Source organism: Fulmarus glacialis, unplaced genomic scaffold (assembly GCF_000690835.1).
Source record: "Fulmarus glacialis isolate BGI_N327 unplaced genomic scaffold, ASM69083v1 scaffold4750, whole genome shotgun sequence".
In the NCBI taxonomy this organism is placed as follows: domain Eukaryota; kingdom Metazoa; phylum Chordata; class Aves; order Procellariiformes; family Procellariidae; genus Fulmarus; species Fulmarus glacialis.
In genome coordinates, this window is record NW_009185702.1 from 51,392 (window position 1) to 65,319 (window position 13,928).

General features: G+C 35.6%; 1 protein-coding gene across 1 annotated transcript in view; it reads right to left on the minus strand.

Moving 5' to 3' along the window:
* The window catches only part of USP34 (ubiquitin specific peptidase 34), a gene marked incomplete at its 5' end in the record, with an annotated part of 85,204 nt that overhangs the window by 36,880 nt on the left and 34,396 nt on the right, over positions 1 to 13,928 (minus strand). Inside the window, 7 exon segments of the mRNA XM_009574576.1 lie at positions 1 to 20; positions 109 to 255; positions 2,608 to 2,673; positions 3,734 to 3,897; positions 8,902 to 9,085; positions 12,662 to 12,782; positions 12,883 to 12,938. Of these exon segments, the coding sequence (XP_009572871.1) occupies positions 1 to 20; positions 109 to 255; positions 2,608 to 2,673; positions 3,734 to 3,897; positions 8,902 to 9,085; positions 12,662 to 12,782; positions 12,883 to 12,938 (758 nt within the window).

The following is a 13,928-nucleotide window of genomic DNA, read 5'->3' on the forward strand; positions in this document are numbered from 1 at the left end:
AAACTTTTCACTGTATTTTTCTGTGAATGAATTAATAAATTCTGTCAAGGAGATTTGAGCAAATCCGTAAGTTTTCAAGCTCCCTTTTGTTCCCTCTAAATAACTCACCAGTTCTGGAGACATTTCTTCTATTTTTGTTATTAGGTCAGTGAAGAATTCAGTCATATCTTTCTGCTCTCCAGTGTTCAGTGGCTGCTTATCCATGGTATAGGTTTTACAGAAAGGCCTTGGATTGTATGCCTTACATTCACTTTCCTTTAGGTAAAAAAATCAAGCAAAAGCAATCAACACAAATCCTTGTATTTTTAAGTTACACAGATATATTGAACATACATACATGAATGTCTATTTAAAAATGGACATATTTTTACCCACAATATCTCCATATGCCTATTAGGCAACAAAGTTAAGTGCTTAAATGCTTCTGATGAAATGTAAAGCCATTTTTAACTAACTGATTATTGTTATTATGATATTAATTATTAAAATATAATTAGTACAATATTATTAAATAATATTTAACAAATACTTAAGAAAATGAATCATTAAAATAAAGAACTTGGCCGAAGATGTGACACATCCAGTTTCAGCGTATCTGTTCAGATACAAAATATAGTATGAGGAACATCAGCCTGTATTTTTGCATTTCTGGACATTACTGACTTTAATCTTGACAGGTACTTAATTCTCATTCAGACTTCTCTATGGTATAAAACTGTATCATCTAGTTCTCCACTGCATGTGTTCAGTCAGAGAAAAGAATTTGCTGTATAAAGCAATTCTTTAGAATACATCCCCCATTCCACTGCCTTGCACGCTGGGAATGCAGAACTTATTTACTTATTTACAGTAGAAGGAACTTTGTTCTTGGAAACAATGATATACATACTATTTTCTTTTAAGGATGTGTGGCAAGATGGTGCTTCCTGTAAATATTACCTTTTTTGAAATAAAGTCTTTCTTCAAGATTATAATAATGATAGATCTTCACATGATTTTATGTTCCTATATTATTTTATGCTTATGTAAATATCTAGATTTTTTTTTTTTTTTCCTATGATTCATGGCAGGAACTACACACCTAAATTCCTTTCCTCTATTTGTCTTCAAAGTGGTTATGAATTTCTCTCACAAAAGCCAGTGCCAAGAACAAAAATACTCAGCTCTCCACAGTTTTCTTTTTTCGTTATTTCACTATTTCAGAAATGCTTCACTATTTTAACAACAGTGAACACCTGGAAACTGCCTCAATTTTGTTACTCAGGCTCTGGAATTTCAAAATTTTCAGTTGCTTTTTAATGCTTTATTTCAACAGATTAACCTTTGAAACACTGGAGCAAAGAAAATGCAATGAACAAAAATAATATATTTTATTTTATCACCAGGGAAACTGGGGCAAACAAATTGTTCTATGATTAAACAAAGAATCAAGCTCAGAACCCTCTACCTCAAGGTCTATGTGAAACAAGATGAATGTCAATGGTGTTGGACAGACACTCATGGCAGAATATTTGTTAAAAAGAAAAAATAATTTATTGGGATCTTGCCATGGTGCTCACATATGGAATCAAAACACCCTAACAGGACAGCCAGTCGGTGTTTGGTAGTGATGGAAGTCTGTGGCTAGGGCCCTTGCAGTGGTATCTTTAGTTAAACCTGAAGAGACTCCTTGAATCACCATTTTGCTAATTTTTTGTAATCCAGCTGGTAACAGTCCTATGTGACCTCGCCAGCATCTGTGTAATTCATTACTATTGATTCACCTTAACTATGTACAAAGTAGAACAGTTTCTATTGACCATTTACAAAAGTCAATTTGGAAATTGGACTAGACACAGCAGAGGCAATAGTAGAACTGTCCCAGATTCCTACCTGGAGGGCTCCTGTAACCATCAGTCAAATACTTCATTGGGAAGGTACAGTCAATTACCCAGTTTCAAATTGGTCCATTGTCTCAAGCCGCTCCATTATTGCATCCAAGGAGATGCCTGGCCAGGGAGCTCCTGGACCACTCAGAGATTTAGCAATGTAAGTGCACAGGGTTTCCATACGGGGCACAGCCCTGATACCCAGCTACATCACGACTGTAACAAGTTCATACTTGTAACTCACTTGTAACTGAACTTCCATAGCTAAGGTAAACATCCTGTGTTCACCTGAGCATTAATGTGCTGGGGGTAAAAGGTTTAAATAAATGAAGAATGCCCAGACTGTGGTACCCGAGCCTGACGTTCCCATATATTCACTTCACAAACTTTTTTTTAAGAACACACTTAGTGTGTTAGACAATCACTAACATTTGAGAGCTGGTGCTTGCTCATTTATAGTTGGTGCCCAATATTAAACCCTATCTTAGATTAGGGGTTACACTGCCTCTTCATAAAAACTATTATGCCAATGTTTGCTTAACTGATTTGCTGAACAACAGCTTTTAAGTGGGTAAAAACTATTTCAGTTAAGACACTCATTCACAAAACTTAGGCACAACGGACTTAAGCTGCCAAGAATTTACATATAGAATGGTAACTACATTTTTCTTGCTTTTTTCTTTTTTTTTTTTTTTTAGGAAAATAGGATACTTTATAAAATATCCTCTTTCACACCTACCATTAAGTATGTAAACATTTTCTGGAGTTCTAGTAGAGTGGTCTTGTGTTTCATATCTTCTGAATACTAAAAGAAATTCATAAAAGAAGACTTTATCTTTTTGCTTATAACTTTCCAAAAACAGCCCTTAAAAAGATGAAACAATCATCTTTTTAAATAAAAAAACAACCACTTTATTATGGACAATTAAGAAAAACGATTGTGTACAAGAACACATAGTACACTATTTTACACTTATATATAAAGCACTATCTACTCATTTTTTGGCATGTCAACATTAAACCTAAGTCAAAAAGTAATTCTATTTTCTAAAAATTTACTGCAGCTAGGAGCTTTTGGGAAGGTATTACAAAAGACTGTAGTAATTTTGGAATTTTTTTTTTTCAATTCATAGATGTTGTGGGAGTTCTGATCAACCCTCTATATAATGCACTTCACGTGCAGACCAGCGGCTTCCCTCTTTTATATTATTTTTTATTTTTATTTATAAATGGCTAATTCTAGATGAAGTTAAGTGACAACTACCAATAACTTAATGATAACAAAAAAATGATGAGATCATTGCCCATTAGGGTGTTCCACACATCATATATGCCCTGTTGATGTCAGGGACCAAAACAAAGCTTTCTCTTTTACAATAAATAGCTACAAGTAATAGTATTATATTTCTGAAAATTAAGCAATGTATAACAATTTACAGGATTTGCTGTACGTCTGGTAGCATAAGATACCTGCTCTGGGACTTTACAAACGTTCAAGAAGATTGACATTTATTCTAACAAAATGACAAATTAGGAGTTAAGAAACAACAGACAATTCACATAAAACCAAACTTGAATAAATCTAGTTGATAGCAACAGAAATACAAGTTTGAGAACACATTTTATTACAATGCCACCTTAAGAACCTATTACATTACAAATACATTTAAAAAAAAAAATCTCTTCACTTTAGACATCAGCAAAAGAATCCAACTGCACAAAAAGCAAACTAAAGTTCTGAAGAAATATTCTTCATCAAGAAATAAGTCTTAAAAGTCAGTCTATACTTTATCAGCATTTGCACTGATGCTAAATTAAAACTTCTACGAAAATCCACACAAGGAACCTAAGACCCCAAAGCATACCTTTGCAGTAAAGATTGCTTGTCTGGCCTCTGGTATCATGTACAGTTGCTGAATAGTGGATGCCAAGTAACATGTTGCTCCAAGATTAGTTAGACCCACAAATCTACATTCAGCGCGAACATCATCATGTGGCCAATAATCCCACTTGTAAGGTGCATGGGAAGCTGGAAAATAATACGAATCACACAGGCAGAAAAAAGTCAATTCACAGTACAATTTAATAAGACATAAATACAATTAAAAGCTTTATGCTAACATTAATAAAACGCATCCTGTTTATGCATTCTACATTTACAGACATAAGCCAGACTGTACCTGCTCTTTAAGAAAATGCACTATAGTTACATCAGGAAAATCACTTGATACAGCAGCAAGCCTTTCTAGATGCGACACTACTTTGGGCTGCAAGTGATTTGCTGTGCACTCCAAAGCATTATTCATGGCAAGCATAATCTCTTACACTTGTTCTAGTGGGAGTATTACACGTAGTAATGGTCTTCCAGCCTCCACCTTTAAACTGAAGTTTGGTAAAACCACATAATGTTTTCATCATCAAGAGCATCCATAAATTCTAAACATTGGCTGCTATGCGTTTTTATACGTAAGAAAGGCTTTTTTATAATACTAGCCAACCACGGCTCTCTCACAACGCTTGCACTGCCTAAACCACTGAGAACATACTTGTAACTGATAACATACAACACTTACAAGCTCCCAAATGTACACCAGTCATTCCCCCAGCACAAAAATTACTCGTAATTTCTACTACCCATTCCCATGCACCCCTATGTCACACTGAAAGAAAGGAAAGCAGTCTCTGCACCCAGAGACTCAAGTTAGGAAGCTTTCCCTTCACATTACAAAACACAGATTTGGTATCAGAGATAACCACACATTAAGCGAGACCTTTCTTTTCAGAAAAGAAGCTGGATTCAGAATGACAGCTACTATAATGGATGCCAGGCTAGCAAAAGATGTTTTTGACTGGTACAAAAGATGGATAGATGCTTATCACAGATAAGACACAAAAGTGCAGTGAAATAAAGTGCTTAGCTATACACAAGCTTGAGTAAACTTGGGAACAGTTTTTATAGGAAGAGAAAGAATGGGTTTTATTGCACTTCAAAGCTACATACACCAAAGGAATCTGCAATCTACAAGAAAAATAGGGGTAAGCGAGAAGTGAATTGCCTAGAGAATCAGATTGAAAAGACATTTTTTTTCCCTGTAAGTTTTCTATTCCTCTATATTTCATACCAGATGTAGGAATCTATTTCTTAAGCAGCATGGCAGTAGACAAGCTAGGCAAGTCTGACAGACTCTACTTAATAAGCCTTGTTCTGATATGGCTGCCAAGAAATTGGAAGAATGGGAAAGTTCTCCTCATCTGCCAGTCAAGGAGATGGTAACCAGACTAGACAATCACCATTTGTAAGTGATTAGTACTGCTTCTAGACACTGACAGGTTTCTCCTTCTAGCATCCCACGCAGGAGAATGGAATGGGGAATTAATCATTTGAGCTGCAGAGGCAACTAGATGACACAAGCACTAAATTAGAGAGGAACTAACACAGTGTCCAAAGAAATTCACTGCAGCCTATCTTCCTTGGTATGCAAGAAGCTTGATACAAAAACTTTCAATGCATCTAGCTTTGCTATTCATTCCCAAGGATATCATTCTCCAAAAAGGTAGTGTGTCCTACAAATAATTCAGCACCTCTATTGAAGTATGTGTTCAGATATATAGAAAAAAAGCAAAAAAGTAGTCTGGATTTATTTTACAATCCACAAAAGCTATGTGGGTTCAAGATTTAAATTTTAAATCCTTAATTATTTTGTCAAAGATTAAAGGCTCATTAAGGATTCTTCTCAATTCATACCACCAGCTGTAAATTCAGGAAACTATCTGGCATCCTCTGAACAGATCCTCACATCTTCAGAGACCAGACCCACAAGCCATTCTGTTGCACAACAAATAATTGTTGTAATCTTTATTTTGGCATTGTCATCAAAACAACTATTAGCCCTGCAGCTTCATGTAGGGAAGGAGAGAGTTTTAATTCTCCCATTTCAACAAATCTCAGTAGCATGACCTCATGTTACCTGGTTACATTGCACTGATCGGCCAGTTGAAACAAAGCTCTCCTCCATGTTTAACCTCCTAAAGAAAGTAATTAGCATGGCAGAATACCACAAAATTCCCTCCCTTAACTGAAATCCTTAAATTGCAACATCTTAATTCACCCCTTCTGATGTAAGGACTCAGCATCACTCTGCTTATAGCTCATCAAGTTGTAATTACAAAGAAATGAGATGACTTCTTTATACTTCATGAGAACAGTTGGGAGTATCTTCCTCCTACTTCAATCTGATAAAGAGCTTTCAGAAACTTGACAAGGAATTTCGCAGGAAGATCCTGTTTTCTCCACCCTGGGATTTTTAAGTGACTGTCTTAATTTTCATAATAACAGCTTTCCTTCTTCCATATGGATCTTAAATAGAAAGATAAATTTGAGCCTCATTTATGTCTATCTTCTTTATTCCTCACTCTCGTTACAGAAAGCAGCCTTTTCTCAGGGAGAGATAGGGAAACTTGTAGTCAAACTTACAATATTCACATTCTATTTTAAGCAAAATAAAACTGAATTTCTTCCTCTTCAAATGACCGTGCATTCATCAGACACTATCTTTAACTTCCCGGAAAGCAAAGCAGCTGGTCTTGTTTCCCTCCTTTGAACTGAATGTTTTTATTAGTCTTGGTCTTTAAAGAAAGCAAAACTCCAAAACACTGCAAGAAATTTTATGAACAACAGAGGGTATCTAAATCCTCTCTTCAGTCTGCATTAATTGTTAGCTCTCCCTGTTGAGAAAAGTGAGGAGAAAAGTCAGCTGACATCAGCTACTCAGCAGTTCATTTCCTACAGTATCACTTGCTGAAAATGCATGAAGGCATGCAGCCCTACGTCTTCAGTTAAAAACACTGCATCTGTGAAGTAGAAAAAAGCACACAAGTCATCCCCTTCTTCCATCCATCAATGAAGGGAGCTACATTAGTGGAAACTTTAAAGAAAAATGCTGCTGCAGTTAAAACTTTACTACAACTACTTTACATTATTCATACTAGTAGAAGTATACAGTTGTACATTTTAATATGACTGTCAGAATAGAGTCTTAGTAACATCATTTTCAATTAGAACCCTACATATTTTTCTTTTGTCCCAAGGAAAATATACTAGATATCCTTTAATAAGATGTTTTCTTTTTGAAAATTTTACTTTATTTTGCTGCATTAAATTAAAGCCATCTCTTAAGAGCATCCTGGCTTCATTCAGTTAGGAGTGTGAGAAAAAATGGTAGAAGAGCAGAGACAGCAATTGGTGAGACTAGAGGACAACAACTGTACAAGTGGCAGCATCAAAAATTTCTCCAATGAACCACAAAACTAAAATGTTAAAACCAAAGACAGGGTGGAAACTGGTAATATTTTCCTTAATGTTTCTCCTAAGAAGAACAGAAAGACAGGCTTAAGACTAAGATTTTTAAAGACTAGTAAGATTACAGAGATAAGCTATGTGGGAAAATCCAGTTTTAAGAATCTTTGGATCACATCAATGGAACAACAAGACTTTAAACAAATGAGGTATCAGAAGTCCTGTGTCAGTTGCACATCAGAAAGAGACAATGGCACCCTGCTAGTTGTAATAAAATTAACATTCATGAAACTGAGATATACTGAATACGGAGCAGGAACACAGACCAGAGGCTCTGGAGAACTCAGGAAGGAACAACCAACCTAGAGAAGAGTATTTGGAAGAAAGTAACAACTGTGGTAAATGTTACGGAAAACTTCAGCACCTCGGAATTACTGGGATTTGGAGTGAGAAAAATACTAACTGTAAAAAATGAATGATTGCACCTGGAGAGATACAGACAACCTCAGCAGCAGCAGATGTACTCACAGCAAACAGAAATATCCGATATTTTCACAAAACATGTTCTTCATAATATTTTCCCTGAACATAGGAGACTTTGGAGGCTTTTTAGAAGGCCCCAGGCATATGAGTACAGAACACAAACCATTATTATGATCAGGTTTCTCTTTTGCTTCCTGAATTGTAAGGCACTAAATCAATTCCATAGATTATAATAAATTACAGATCCTCAAGTTACAGGAATTTAAACTGGGCATGTGGAAGGAAATCTATCAAGCTAAAAATGCATAATGAGAATTTGCAAATCAAAGATAAAATATTAACTAACTTCAAATTTTGGTAATTTACATATTATACATAGGAATTGTGTTTCCAAAACACAGGAAGCATGAAAGCCAAGAGGCATAACAAAATTGTATTAGCACTGCATGCAGACATCTGGGTACAGACTGAAGTCAACTACAAAGATATTAGAGACTTTGAAAACATGACAGTGCTGTTAACAGCCAATACATCTACAGTACCTCAGTGTGGTTTATATACCTTGGTTTACGTATAAACACACCATGTTTCTTCATGTTAGAAAGGCAAAACAGAAATTAAAATCCAGCACAAGGCAATGAAACATGTAAAATCCACTCTAACAATGTGATCTATGTGTCAGTGTCATTTAACAGGGCCATAAACTTTAAATAACCCATATTTAAGAACAGGTGATCTGAAAATTATACATGGGATTAAATCCACTCATTTGCTAGGTGAGCAAAAGATGCCTACATCTGCTCTGTGACCCTACCATAAGTGATGGTGGCTAAGTAGTAGAGCTACAAAGAGGAATTTCAAGAGCAGTCTTAGTGGCAACAATGTCTTCGTTACTACTTTTGGAAAGTTTAAGTCTAAAAATATTCTGTGTCACCTTTGCATTTCCCTGTTTCTACCTATGCATTCTTAACAGATCATTATTTTTAGAAAGTCATTAAATGCAGACAATTCTGATGTATTTCAGGAGGAAATGGAAACTCTGTGATTGCAGTACTGTTCACAATGGTGGCTAGCCATCCCCATCATAAACGTGCAGTTTTCAGAATGGGAGTCCGTATTACAAGTACACTCCTATTTTCTTTTCTGAACTTCACAAATCTGAAAATTCAAACCAAAACTAAAACAAACGGAAAATGCAAATGGACTAGTTTTCCACAAAATACTCAAAAGCTATATATGAATAAAGGTTCTTACACTGCATATGTTGTGCCATAACCCAGTTGTGGAGCAGCCTGTAGTTTTCCACGGACCCCTTTACCATTTCTACCAACAAGTCATAAGCAGCAGCCCTTGAAGAATGAGACTTGCATTTTGGCTGTTGTCTATCTTTCAAACTTGGCAGCAAGAACAGAAGATTGAAGATGTCTCTCAGAAACTCCTGTAAAACAGTTCAGTCAGCACATTTAGCAGTTTGAACACATTCTTGAAAGACAACAGTCATGTATTAACAATCTTCTAGAAACTTCTATAGACTTTCTAGACCTCTATCATTTACAGAACTTTGACTTGTACAAGTTCTGAATTATGAATTTCAAAAAGTTATTCTACATAAAGTGCACTGTAACCATATTATAGCCGAAAGAGAAACACGTCCACTGAAAAAGAATGACAAATTATGCTTGATTCATGATTGATAATTTAATTTGACAAACTACATACGTGTTTTTAGTAACTTTAAGACTAGTTTCTCCTAGTGAAAGACAGCACATAACCTTAATCACTCTACTTGTTTGAGTTTTATGAATCACGAATTAATCTTAAAACACGCACTAAATTATGTACCATGTGTACTGTAATTGTATTTTTGTATTGTTTCATATTTGGAATATTAACTGAACCATAAAAAGCACAAAGCATAGCCGTACCAAGTCAGGTTGCCTTTGGATGATAAATACATATTACACACTGTTATTTATCTTTATCGTCCCAGATTAATACACTAAAAAACCGAGATGGATCTGTCTAAACTTCAGTACCTTCTTTCTATGTAGCCAATTTAATTCTATAAAATTAAACCAAAAGTAAAATATTAAAAGGATAACAAAAACAAAACAAAACAAAAAAAGGTCTGTATAGGTTTGTAAGAACAGGTGGTCATACTCTTCCACAACTACAGCACCTTCATAGAAGTGCAGAATGGTGAAAAGGCTTTCCTCCACCTTTCAGCTACGAAGTGAACGTTACTAATTAAAGTAGTACTCATTTAATTAGTATAATGAGAGACCATGAAAGAAGAAATTGAGCACAATTTATAAAGCAGTATTTCAACAAATTTCCTTAAACAACCAGCCATTCATGTGCATACTTTACGTCTAGGGCTGATGACACGATCCATAGCCTATGCTTCACTGCTTCTGTAAAATGTCTGCAATCTTAACAAACTGTATTTAATCACATTAAATCATGTTAGTAATATATCATTTTAGTTGTCTACATAATCAAACAATAAATCCTCTACCTCTGCAGAATTTTGATTGCTTTTTTCCCCCAAAGATATCTTCTTGAATTTTTTTTAGGAAAAGAATTCTTCCCTCATTTGTAGAGCACAGGCTACAAACCCAGCTATTATACTTCATTCTACAATTTCTACTTTGTAATTAAAAAAATGTTCTTCCTGAATTTCCCCATTCAGGTATATTTAGTTAAGAAGCCTTTTAACGTTAAAAGGCAGGCTCTGCTGTAAAATCTAACTAAATTCTAAATATTTCAAAAAATGGCCTTCTGCAGAGTACACAGCAAAATCACCACAGAAAGCCTAGTTCCAGTGTGCAGGATAATTCCTATAGTCTTAATATAAAAATCTTATAACCAGGGTCTTATATTTATAGCCAAATAACATGGAGAAGTCTTCTCCTGGGCAATATAGTTAAACAAAGTTCTTCCAGATTTCTCCACGCTTTGGAAAAAGAAAATGCGTAAAATTAAAAATAAATAGATACCTGGTTTCTTGGTAGTTAGTCTGTATCAGGAGTGCTTGCAGGGCAGCAGTCTGATTCCTTTTCATTCCTAACCATACGTGTCAGGTGTAGATATTACAGCTCATCAGCAGACCAGCTGCATCTACTAAGTGGAGTTTTAGACTGTGCTTTCAGCTGCAGCCTAGTGCTGTGCTGCAGTCTTTTTCAAACAGGTGTTTTAACACACCAGCCACCTTAAGGTGTCCCAGACTACAAAAGCAGTAAATTCAGAGATCTGGATCTATCTTCTTCTGATTAACATTCTCAATCTTGTATTTGTGCTGATCGAATTCTGACATGTTGGAGCAGGGAAGACAAAGAACGCCATAGATGATTTTGCTCAGAGGCTAAATGCAAAACCCCAACCTTGTTAAAAATATATCTCTTTACCACCAAAGTGGCCTTAAGATATACCCTTCTAGTGAAGATATGCTAGCCAGTATATGTTAAAAATGCATTTTTGTCCACTTAGTGTAGAATAAGGTAGAATAACAATTATTCTATGTCTATCTATAAATGCCTATCTATAAATGTCTATCTATAAAAGACATCAAAGAAGGTAGATCGAATATCCATTGCTGTCACAAAATGTGACCTTTAAAGTTTGACAATATTTGCTGAACAATAACTTTGTTTACTTAGTAAGAGAAGGAATCTGTAGGGAAGAAAAGGCACAGCAAAGCATCAGAATCCTCTGGGCAAGTCTAAACTATCTTCAGTATTTGCCAGTGTATTTTCCTGGATATTTTTTCACCAGCCTTTGCTCAGAGAGAGGCATGCGGCTTCACAATCCTGTTCTATTACATTGAACACAATACAAAACTCTTCACTAATGCGCTTTATAATGTGCAGTTCATAAGTGTTCTTAACTGTACATAGAATTAAAAAAATTAATCCTAGATCATGACTTAGTCTCAGAAAATGTACTAAGTCCTAGTCTCTCAGCAAAGCCAAATTCTTTTTGAGAAGTTTATTGTGGATACTGGTCTGTGCACATTCATCCATTTTTCAAATAAAATTTCTGGCTGTGCACATTCATCCATTTTTCAAATAAAATTTCTGTCCTCCCTGTGATATACTAGATACATGCAACATACTTTAGGATTCTGTATAGTATCACTCCTCTGTACTTAAGCTTCCCTTTTGTTTTCTTCTTATACTTTTCATATATCCAATCTACATAAATCTGATCTTTGCATGCCTCTTCTATTTTAATTTTTACATCATCCTCCACACTGCACTCTGTGAATCCAATTCTTGCTCTAATTTAATCTGCAAACTCTGCATATTTAAAATACACTTATTCCAGGAGAACTACATAGTAGTAATCTTTTAAAATGCTGTCAGCCATGTAACTTTATAGGTAGTGCACAATGTGGACACTATTAAAACTTTTGGACAGCAAAATTACCTTCAGGGCCATTTTATGATAACACAGTAAACAGACAAGATATATACAACATAACTGGATACAGGGAACTATTTTCCTGGTGAAACCTCACTAAAGGTCCAATCATAAGCTCAGTACAATCTACAGAAAAAACCATGAGTTTAAGCCAGCTTTTACACCAGCTTTTACACCACGAACTTTTTTTTTTTTTCCAGACAATGTGGTCCCAAAACACAAAGTAGAAATTTTTTAGCAACTTCCCCTGCCTAGCCATTCTCCCATCTTAAAAGCACAGGTGGAATGTAATATTCTTGTAACAGGTGTCTGCCACTATGTAGATACAGAGCTTAAAAGCTGCTTTTAGATCACAACTGTCCCAGGATATGGTCAAAAAGCAGCTGCTGTTAATGACTTAAGCCAGTTAATGCTGATCAATACTAAAAACATTTAAAGATAATAAATCATCCTAAGGCTAGAAATACGACATACTCTCACATATTGAGCCCTGCAATCAAAATGGTGGAAAAAAGGTGAAATGAAGGAAGTATAGTAACAAGAGATGACACTATTTTGATCTCTTCGCAGTCTTTCAGTGTCCTTTTCTTACCTGGCCTTCACGAGAAAATTTAAAGGGTGGTTTGTGCTTAATAACACTTGTTGCAAGACGAAGTAGTCCTGTAAGTCCATCATCTTCTATATTACCATCCTGATGGTCAAGGATTTCTCTGCTATATATACATATATATACAAAACAAATGTTAAAATTCTATCCCACTGACAATAAATATAATGCAACTTACAAGTGAAACTACTGTTAGCAAGCCTTACCTCCGAATGCAATCGGCAAGGTGTCTTGCTAGCGCATCTAAATCAAGCAGTGTCGTCTGATTAAAAATAAAGAAAATGGAATACAAATGGAAAATAATTATGTATTTCATGAATTACAACTTATAAGCCCAGTCTGAAACTATGGTTATGCTTTTGGATGAAATTTTGTTACTGCACACAGAAAAACAAGGACAATTAAAAGTCATCTTTCAAACATGCTTGCAACAGTATTTTAATACACTTTTATAAATGTGATGAAATTGTTTTTTAAAATCAATGCTGTACAGTTCAAATGAAGTAACACTTATTGTTTCAATTCCAGATCCCACAAATATATTATCTCTACCATACCGAAAAAAATGGGAGTAGTACTATTTTAAAGAGAAGTGTTTGTTATTTCTCACAAGAACACACAGTTTGTCATCAGAAGGTTGAAAAGTCCCATTAGCATTTCTTGCTCAAGCAACATGCAGAAGTAGGCAGAACTGTAGCCTAGCTAAGAGGTTCAGTTAATAAAACAGAAATGGAAGGAAACTGAGCAGAGGAATGAGAGGGGCCGGGGGAAAAAAGTTTTTGCCTCTACCAGGAACATCCAAAGTCAGGAGAGGACATGACTTTTCCATCCTGGCGAAACTAGCATTAAGGCTTTATCTTCCTTCCCTTCACACACTCCTGCCACAACACTGAGAATGAACTAGAGAGATTTATGCAGGGCCACCAGCCAGCACAAGCAGTTGCAGAGTTTGCCCAAAAGGTGACTTTAACCCTTGTCCTGGTTTCAGCTGGGATAGAGTTAATTTTCTTTCTAGTAGCTGGTATAGTGCTGTGTTTTGGATTTGGTATGAGAATGTTGATAACACACTGATGTTTTAGTTGTTGCTAAGTAGTGCTTACACTAAGTCAAGCACTTTTCACCTTCCCATGCTCTGCCAGGTGCACAAGAAGCTGGGAAGGGGCACAGCCGAGACAGCTGACCCAAACTGGCCGAAGGGATATTCCATACCGTATAACGTCACGCTCAGTATATAAACTGGGGGGAGTTGGCC